The 10,221-nt window shown below is 37.8% G+C and overlaps 2 protein-coding genes across 2 annotated transcripts; both read left to right on the top strand.

Annotated features, from left to right (window-relative positions):
• Positions 1-200: 200 nt before the first annotated feature.
• On the top strand, positions 201-1,882 carry s100a11 (S100 calcium binding protein A11). Its single transcript, XM_056742005.1, has 3 exons — positions 201-219; positions 620-775; positions 1,619-1,882. The coding sequence occupies exons 2-3, from the start codon at positions 647-649 to the stop codon at positions 1,751-1,753; spliced, it is 264 nt and encodes an 87-aa protein (XP_056597983.1). The 5' UTR covers positions 201-219; positions 620-646; the 3' UTR covers positions 1,754-1,882.
• Positions 1,883-3,481: 1,599 nt separating this feature from the next.
• s100u (S100 calcium binding protein U) lies at positions 3,482-8,838 on the top strand. Its single transcript, XM_056742003.1, has 3 exons — positions 3,482-3,641; positions 6,718-6,850; positions 7,523-8,838. The coding sequence occupies exons 2-3, from the start codon at positions 6,731-6,733 to the stop codon at positions 7,934-7,936; spliced, it is 534 nt and encodes a 177-aa protein (XP_056597981.1). The 5' UTR covers positions 3,482-3,641; positions 6,718-6,730; the 3' UTR covers positions 7,937-8,838.
• The last annotated feature ends 1,383 nt before the right edge of the window (positions 8,839-10,221 follow it).

The following is a 10,221-nucleotide window of genomic DNA, read 5'->3' as shown; positions in this document are numbered from 1 at the left end:
AATGTATTAAAAAAACAGTGTATGATATATCCTGTGTCATTCCATTCATATGTGTGTGTGAGAGATTCTGAGCTTCACTATGGTAACAGTGGAGATAAGAAAAGTCTGACTTGTTGATTTTGAGTTTTCCGCTGAGTTTGACAATACGACGAAGAATATAAAAGCTGAGATGTGGTCATTTACACAGCACATCACTTCCAACATCATTCCTCAGGTCAGGTGAGTCCATGTGGTTCTTTAGCTCCATTATTAAGTGTATTTTTTTCTTTCTCTCTTATGTAAAAGTAACCAAACTATACTCATTTGGTGTATAACTAAGATAGATAGATCATGCAAGAGTTAGCAGCTGATGAAATATGCATCTTAAAAGATTGTTTTCTGATCTGCATATAGATTCATTAATATGTCTTACAACTGACTGTATATTTTATATAGTATATACATATATATATTGTATGCATATAATATTTATATTAGTATATTTTACTTTTTGTTTTTTGTACTTGTCTGTAAACTTGATTTAAACTTTGATTTAATTGCTATGTAATGAATTTGGCTATCTCAAACATGATATAGTCAGTTTTACCCAAATTAATAACCCGTCTTCCTTATTTTCTAGTCATCTAAGCATCCTGCTCTCAAAATCATGGAATCTGCCATTAACGTGCTGATTTCCCAGTTCAAGACTTACGCTGGAAAGGATGGCTCTGCCTACACATTGAGCAAAGAAGAATTTAAAAGCTTGCTTACATCCCAGCTCCCAAATCTTGTGAAGGTAAAACAACATGAAGATTACACTGTACTGCAAAAATCCCTTGTACTTTACAATAGCTTGATATCCATATTGTAACTCTAAAGCCTCGATGTCTGAATCTTTTGTAGAGCCAACTAAAGTTTCAAAGTCAAGTTATTTCGTAAAAACAAAAATATCTATATTCTTATTCTTAAAAGAACCCCAAAACAAATACACTTCATCTAAAAAGGGTATAATGTAACGTACAATGTTACATCAAGAACTTTTTTAATCTCCACAGAACCATATAACCGACTCAAAATGGTTCTTGGTAAGAAAAGGCATCTCTACTGATCCTCAGGTGATGCACAGAACCTTCAAAGGATCTTTATTCTTAAGAGTTTTTATTGAATTCTTGTTCTTTATGTAAATCATTTGAGCTACATTCAAATAGTTTGGTGGTTACAGTTACATTTTCCCATCTTCCTTGTAAGTCATATGTTAGCTTGTTTAATTGTGATGTTTGCTGAAATCTTTATGTAAGGGCCTTAAAATACACAAAAAACACCTCCATTGTTGTACATTCCACAAAATTTGCATAAATCCAGGCTAAAATGAACCCGCCAAGACCTTTACAGACCCAAACTATGCTACTAGCATACAATGGTGGGTTTCAGCATGATAACAACCAAAATAGCTCAGTAAGAGACAAAGGAAAAAATGCCACATCAGTGCATTTCTGTTAGGGTCATACAGAACAGGAACCCCTCCCACATTAATAGGTCAACAGAAAAGAATGTGCAGTACCAGCAACATCCACAAGATGGCAGCACTATATTTTATTATAAGTGTAAACACATGCCTGTCCATGTGTCTCTCCCACAGAATGCTTCTGACCCAGCCGTGGTTGACCAGCTCATGAGCTCATTGGATGCTAATAATGATGGGGAGCTGACCTTCCTGGAATTCTGGCAGCTGATTGGCAATCTGGCAAACAAGCATGGCGGTTTCGCCCAATGAAGAGCTGTAATGTCATTTTATGATTATACAAAAATAATAGTCCATTTTGAAACTATTGTGTTACTTGTATCCTGTTACTTCCTGTTAAACATGGATGACACTAAATAAAAGAAACCGCTGTTAATGGGCTATTGCCGTGACTCTTTACTGACCATGTCATATACAATTTCTCTGTCTCTCTCTAATTTAGAGGATATGATTTAATGGCAACATTTATTAGCCTCACCTGTCTGCTTAGTTCTTCTACCAGCCAGTTAGAAGTTCATAGAGAAACGTCTATACACCATAGTTCCCTTTGTTCTTATTAACATATTTGATCTCCCACACCATAAAAAGCACACTGCTTTGAGGTGTGCCTTGGGGGAAGGGTGTAGGTTTATAATAGATAACAAGGGAGATTTAGATCTTATTTGCAAGTGGTATTAAGTTGAGGCAAATAGACTAAGATAAAAAAGCATTTTGAAACTTTATGATTAACTTAAAATGACTTTGTTCAAATGCACTTTTAAAGGGGTGCTGCAACGACGTGTCATGCATTCTGACTTCTTTACGATGTTAAACGTGTGTCTTCTCATGCTTAACATGGTCAATTTGTCAAAAAACGAGTTGGGCGTTATACGTAGTATTTCTGTGCTCAATACTCTACCCCAGCGATCGTACAGGTCCAGAAAGTTTTTTTCGAACATATAAAACTGTTTTGTAACAAATTTTCTTAGTCCCGTATTGGACACGCGCCGTATGTTTTCCGAAGTAATCGTACAGCTGTATCTATCTTTCATAAATGTGATCAAATTAAATAATCTTCGAAGATATGACGTATGGAATATTATTCTATAGGTACTCAAGATTAATATGAGATTGGCAGAAACCCGTGTGTTAGGTCCGCTTTAATGTCAAATTCTCAATCCTTTGGCTCAGTGGTTAGAACACGGCTTTGGCACCGCTAAGGTCATGGGTTTGATCCCAGGGATAGCACATATCAGAAACAAATGTATAGTATTATGCATTATAAGTCGCGTCTGCCAAATGCATAACTGTAAATACAAATGTACTTTTCCGGTGTTGTTGGGTGACCCCAAAGAAAGTGGTCTTGGTCAAGAGTATGACCGCAGCTGTAAAACTGCAGGAGAGAACATGAAAATGATCAGGTGCACATCTACAATTTACACAAATGTATATAAACATCAATCTCAACCAGACCGACAGCTTTTTATGCACAGTTAAAAAATGACATATTTTAAGTCAAGTGTGAACTTTGTTACTTGCATATATAAAGAGGCCTGACTCATACATGGCCATAGTCCACACAATTGAGTCAGAAATAATTATTTATATAGGCGGTGCCTTTCGCAAACACATAATCAAAAGCATACACAGGTAATCTCAGGAAAACAGCCACTGGGCTGAATCATAAATCTGACTCCCCAAGGCTTAAAACACCGTCTTGAGCTTTATTTCAGTATATTGTATTCTAGTCACACATTAAGCAAACAATAATGATGCACGAACAATATCCATGATACTGTGTACAGGTAAGGGTAAATATTTTGATACTCCCACTTAACTTTAAACAAAACCCATTGGAGTTGTCCAACATTCCCAGTGTTGATATTCACACATTGATGTTAAAGCGTTTTACCTTTTCCTTTCAAAACCTGATGTTTTGTATTTAGTGTTCCACATTTGTCCACTAGTTCCCCTCCTCCAGGTACACTCCCTTTTGTGAGAGTCAGGGGCAAAATAAAAAAAATCACGGAAGAAGAGTCGAGCAGCGGTTCGAGTCTGACAAGTTTTTTTTTTGACGAAGGGAGGGAGCAAAAACGGGAAAGGAACAGAGGTTTAACTGCCGCTACTGCGAACCGTCAATCCGCGCTGTCCCCGTTTTAGGGTAAGTGCTCTTAAAAGTTATTATTTATCACCAACGACTGACTTTAAAAGCACGAAACGTTCAAGTTTGTAACTTAGAGAAGATTTTGTACAGAGTTAACGCCACGTTTTAGGAACACCCTTCGATCATCCTGCGCCAACTGATCGGAGATCTGCCGTTTGGGCGCAAACGCTTGTCTGACTGCGCTACGCGTACATTTACGCAAATAAATACACATCGGAGGGGTTTAACGTTGTTCATCGCGTCGTTTTTAAGTGCATTAAATAAAACATAAAATAACCACGATCACACAACGATAAAAAGTTATTTTATAATTATTTTATACAACATTTATAAAAATCTAGGCAATTTATATTACAATACTAATATAGTAGGCTAGAGATAAATAATGATGTTTGTGATTTATGAAACACATATTTTCTATAGCAGAATAACTATAAAAATATGCTTATAATAACAATATAAAAAACATATTGACAGTAGTAGTTGCTCTTGGATAATAAAAGGTCTTGTGCCAACTTGACGTCACAACGGTTTTAGTTTTGGTAGTCTGTTAGGTACCAAGAGGCGCTTTTATTCACCGAAGTGCAGAAAACAAGAGCCAACTTGAGATTGTTAGCCACTTCTTTTTATATGCACTGGCAAACTCGTTCCTGCGTGAATTTTTCATAAGACACGCGAACGGATAGGGCGCGCGCGTATCACGTTCACCCGCGTGGAAACGCAAACCTGTCAATCTCTTTTGCGCATTGAAGAGAAACGCTAGCGTCACACGCGCGTTAACCCCCGTATGCCTCGTTTTTCCTTTTAAGTTTCTGTGCACGGATTTCCGACTTGAGAAAAGAAACTAAAATATAATGGAAAGGATTTAATAGTTATGTTTGGAATTGTTTGTATGTCGTTGGGTTATATTGGTGGGGTATGTAATCTGGTGATGGGAACCAATAGAACCCAGTTATATGATTTGGGGAATAAGGCCCAAACACACTATGTAAAGGAATTTTGTAATGGTTTAACTGTAAATGCTTCATAACGCTTTGTAGTTTTTTGTTCTGCGTGGTTATTTATTCAGTTCTCCAAAGTACTAAAAGGGGCTTGTCTGTTGCGGAGAGTCACTTAAGTAATGGAAGATCCCGCTTCATTACTTATTATTAGCAAACTTGAGCGGACCATCCACGTGCCGTCTGTCTGAAGGAGTTTTGAGGTTAAACATTGAGACTGTCTTGGGTAGCACGAGGTCAAGGGCCGAAAGCATCAATAATTCACGTGATTCAAGACTGGCACTGGATAGGGTTGAGAGACCAAGGGTTGAAAAAGTCAAAAGGATCGATGAAGGGTGCAAATGGTTACTAGAAATATGACTGTAAAGCCAAGGTGTGATCGTAAGATTTGTACAACAACTCAGTATTGACTCAAACAAAGCAACGGCCCTTGATCTTGGGCACATGTAAGTATATGCCCTGTGGATAAGCTCAGATTGTACAGTAGGGCTGTGTCTCAGTGAGTCAGTCGTTTAGATGTTGAGACACAGTCTCGGTATTCAGACTGACACTATCTTGCAGGTGTGACAGACAGTTATGGCTTATGATGTCTGTGTGGCTTTTGTAAATATATTTTAAAACCAAAAAAGTTAATGACACATCACAGTATCCCATAATACAGAAATAAGTAGCTACACTTTTAAAGAAAAAACATGGTGTCAATAATTTGTCTGCATTGTTGTCATATTGGGAAATCTAAACATGTTCGCGAGGCCCAAAAATGCAGACGGCTTACTTGAACAATTAGTATGTTTGTACCTAAAGCAGCTTATAGGAAGTATGTTAGCAATCTGTCAAGGAAGAAACAATGATTTCCTACACCATTCCACCCGTAGTTTAAGGGTCACACGTGAGGAACTACGTCTCACTCTCGCACATCCTATGAAACCAGAACCGTTACTATGTCTCTCCTGCGTCATCTCTGTATCTCGTTCTGTCACGTTAAATTAAGCTAATGGCCATGTTTCTTAATTGCTTGCTACCTGTTGATGCGGTTATTGCTGGCGATAAGAGGAAGCTCTGCGCGTTTGTGCGTCAGCTAATATGGCGGTATCAGAAGCCGTCTCAGGTGACAAAAACACCTACACAGATTTAGACCGAACTACAGTGTTATTTTGGGGGGAATTTTGTTTTAAACTAGAGTTATAAGGTTCCTATTATTGAGAAAACCATCTAAGGATTTTAATCACTGAGAGTGTGTTAATCGTTACAGGACAAAAAAATGTTACTGTGCAAGTTTTTATCAATGAAATGTTTGTGTGTGTGCGAACTGAAAACTGCACAGAAGAACATTGTTTGCTTGCATTCTGCGCACAGGATGCTTAGTGAATTGACAACATTTTTGTTTTTATTTGCTTTTAATTTGTTTGACACATCTTCATGCCAGAGTGATGACCTCATCAAAGAATTTGAATATTGCCGTCTGTTCATCGAGAGTGATTTGAAAGCAGATTATCTGTCTTGCGTTTCCTTCTAAACTCTGACTCTGATCTGTTAGACATTGTGAGGTGTGATGCAAGAAAGAGTAAATGCCTTTCTCCGTGGGTAAAATCCATCGAGAGTTAGTGAAGAAAGACAAAGCGGGATAAAGGTAAAGATGTCTTTGAGCTGTTGGTAATCCTGTGAGAAACGTGAAGCCACTCTGTGGTTAGGTCACCCGGGGATCAGGTGACCTATCAAAGATTAGGACAGCCGCTGGGGCTCTTGCTCTTTCTTCCCTTATCTACAATCGACTGTCAGTTCTAACCCTCAAGATTTCCATACACGTTCAGGTACAGTATTCAAGTAAATGGAATCGATAGAGCGTCGGGTTTATCTCACTGAGCACTTCACAAACCATCTAATGACCCCTTCTTCTTACAGCATTAGTGGGTCCTGATAAAGCAAGCATTACTGTGACTGTTGTTAACGTTTTGAACTCAAATCCGAGACATATTTAAAAGCCATATGAAAACTAGTGTAGCTGTTTTACACTAAAAAAATTTGAATGTTTTATATCAGCTGTCAATCAATGTCACTGTTCTTTCTCTTTGCAGAGCGAAAACAAAGATGGAGGATTCCATTAAAACAGTTGTGGGGGTCTTCCTGAAGTCAGCTAAAGGGAAAGAAAACCTTGGGGGAAAAGAGTTTCAGAGTCTTGTGGCGAGTCAACTGAAGAACATTCTGACGGTTAGAAACCCTGTGCATTTTTAGTCATTAAAAAAGTAATATTTCATATTGTCATATACGCTATACAGACACGGGAAAAGAAATAAGAGAGACCATTTCAAATTTTCATTTATTCAGCATTTCGAGTTGAAAAAAAATGAAATTGGTAAGAAATATTGTTAGTAGTTCACAGAATAAAACAAATTAAAAATATTATATAAAATATTATTTAACCTAATCACAGACTTATAAAAATTAAATGAATTAAGAAATTGTCTCTTAATTTTGTCCACAGATGTATATATACTGTAAAGTGGTAACCAGATACAGGAGCTAACCTAAACTGTTTAGTTTAAGTGATTAAATCATCGATTTTTGCTTATTGTGAAAATCAAGTTTTCTTTAATCTTAAAAATATTTAATCGAAAGTTATGTTTAAAGGTTTGAAAGCTATTTTGTATACATAATTGTGCCAACCTAGTCATTTCCTTCATTAGAAATCTATACATTTCTTTTGGATTTTTTTTTAATTGCTGTAATGGACCAAATAATAATAAAGATTTATTTATTTATTTAAAATTGTATATTTATTTGATATTGCATCACTCCATTCTATCAGCAGATCCTGGTATTTACTGTAGCAAAAGTTTAGTTTTGCAAGAATACTAAACATCTGAACACCTTTTTGTTTAGGGCACAGAAGACAATAGCTCAGTGAAAACCATGCGTGAACAACTCGACAACAACAAGGATGGAAAGGTCGGCTTTCAAGAGTACATGACTCTGATCGGTCATTTGGCGCAGTCTCTCAGCAATCATCGTTGTTTGGAAAAGGAACCTGTAGCCGAGAGTTCTGCTCAGGCATCGGCCGCAGCAAACACAGAGTCAAAACCGGCAGAACCGAAGGCAGAACCGAAGGCAGAACCGAAGGCAGAACCGAAGGCAGAACCACAGGCAGAACCACAGGCGGCAAAGGAGGAGCCGGTGGCTGAAGAGGCGGCTGCCACAGAAGAGAAGAAGCCAGAGGAGGAGGAAGTCAAGTGGGAGGAGGTGCAACCTGAAGAGAAAAAAGTGGAAGAGCAGAATAAAACTGAGGAGGCCTCATAGGAGCTAGAGAATGCTGAGATCTACTAATCTTGTGCTTTCATGTTTGTTTTACTTGTATCCTTTTCATTTTTGTGATATTTTAAAACACACACAAGAAGCCCAGCCAATACACAACAAATTATGTTACTGCAAAGAGGCATAGAATCATCTCAATAATACTTATTTAATAACAATGCGCACCTGTGATTGATTTTGTAATGATTTTAAGTAAATTTGCCCAGGTCTTGGCAACAGTCAGAAATGTGACCGATGGCCGGAGGGCTGCTTTCATTTTTATACGAGCCAGAGCTGTTGTAAGGGTACTGCGACCACTGTCTTCCCTCTTCAATATCTCCACAAAGCCACCGTGAATGAAGAAAAGGGAGAATTTGTATTGCAGAGAATCTGAGAAATTGTTTCTCTGCCGCTGTTTACTGCTTGTTTGTGCCACAATGTAATGAGAGGGTTACTCGGTCGACTCCGGTGCTAGACGTACATTTATTTTTCAGTGTTGTGGCAATTTAACAATCCCTATGAGACTGTTATTCTACACTTTAAAAAAGTCACCAAATGTAGGATTTGTGTTGTGATGCATATCCCCATGTGAAAAATAACCACGGTGTTACCACAATCAGTTACCATAGTTTTACTACAAATACTACATATTGACCAATGGGCACTGTGGTGAGACGATGGTACATGTGCGGCTAGTGTGGTCATGCTACAATAACAAATACCACCAAGCTATGGTTACCGTAGTAAACCATGGTTAATTTTCAATATGGATTTTTTTTTTTAATTTTCAACACTGACCTGAGCCAATGTGCTTTGTTGTTCACACTTTTGCCAAATTTGAGCAAGGCCTTTTTTGAATGAGAATAAAGCAATTTTGTTTGAAATAAATGTAGATTTATTGGATGCTGGCTCTTTAGTTGACGTCTAACTCACTCCACTGGCTGTCTTTGCTTAATGTTTGTCCTTTGTATACAGTTTGTCTTATTTATTGTCATTTATTGTCCTCATTTACTCACCCTCCTGGCATTCCAAACATTAGCCTTTTTTAATGCAGAACACATAAGAAGATATTCTAAAGAACATGGCAACCAAACAACGTTGACCCCCGACTGTATGGGCACAAAACCACTGAGACATTTCTTTTGTGTTCCACAGAAGGAGGGGGTTGCGAATGACACAGGGGTGAAGTAATGATAACAGAAATTTTATTTTCGGGGGTCCCTTAAATGTTGTCAATGTCCCATTGTCTGGCTTTAAGAGCAGCAGTTTCAGATGCTTAGTGTCCTTATGATAGCGGGCCCTCAATAATTAAAAACCTTAGGGATGGAATCCACACCATAGGACCCTCATGGCCCCGTGGGAGCTTCAAGAAGTCCCAAAGTATCATCTCACTGATGTAGGCCCCTGAGGACCCTTAATAAAAACATTTCAGTACTTCTTCATTCAAACAGTTTCACTATATTTTAGGCTTTTAACCATTTATAAAATATTTGATCTCAAAGCTTTTAATCAACCGAAATATTTGCAAATGTAAAACTTAGAATGTAAACTTCAATTTATGTTAAGCAATATTACTAACATGACATGTATTGATGTTGTATTGAATCATGTATTACCTGGAAGACTCGTGCAAGGGAACCATGTAACACAGACCTGAAGAGGAACCTTATCTTAGTGTTCCCTGAATTTTTCACTGATTATCAATGATTCAATGAATTTTGATACAGTTTCGAAGACGCAATTTTTTCCTATCTGACTTCATGAAAAAAGCCATAATGGGTTCTGTGAATCCCAACACCAGACTAAACGCCACAAATCCGTCTAATGTGTACTTGTACCATTTTACCATTATCTGCGTACAGTCTAGCAGTTTACATAATACATTATAGATAATAAATTATGCATTATAGAGATACAGTATGTATAGCCCACATCAGTGTGAAATCCTACGCTAAGTAAAATGCGCTCGTTCAGATCATGCTAATGATGTCTCGTTTAGCTCTTGCTGTCATGAATATCCTGCCGACGTAAAACCGGCGCTGTTACAGGCTTGTTTGCTTTGGTGTGTCTGACTCTGCAAACGCTGCAACTGGTAATGCAAGGCCCCAGTATATTATAACACCATCCATCAGTCTTTGAAACATCCAAGCCTGTTCACACCTCACACCTGGTTAACTTCCCTGAACATACAGCATTTACAGCTACTGTATGTTTTAACCGCATGAATGCTGTGGAAGATGCTTATTGCTGTCGATTAGAAAAGATATGCTAACTAGTATGCACTTATGACT

This window comes from Triplophysa dalaica, chromosome 25 (assembly GCF_015846415.1).
Source record: "Triplophysa dalaica isolate WHDGS20190420 chromosome 25, ASM1584641v1, whole genome shotgun sequence".
Lineage (NCBI taxonomy): Eukaryota > Metazoa > Chordata > Actinopteri > Cypriniformes > Nemacheilidae > Triplophysa > Triplophysa dalaica.
Note: the sequence above shows the minus strand (reverse complement) of the source record. Positions and strands in the feature narration are given on the sequence as shown.

Bases quoted from the DNA above. Each gene is read 5' to 3' on its own strand.
- s100a11 (XM_056742005.1), top strand. From the start codon at position 647: ATGGAATCTGCCATTAACGTGCTGATTTCCCAGTTCAAGACTTACGCT. The intron at 776-1,618 runs GTAAAACAACAT...TCTCTCCCACAG, and splicing joins AGCTCCCAAATCTTGTGAAG to AATGCTTCTGACCCAGCCGT.
- s100u (XM_056742003.1), top strand. From the start codon at position 6,731: ATGGAGGATTCCATTAAAACAGTTGTGGGGGTCTTCCTGAAGTCAGCT. The intron at 6,851-7,522 runs GTTAGAAACCCT...CTTTTTGTTTAG, and splicing joins AACTGAAGAACATTCTGACG to GGCACAGAAGACAATAGCTC.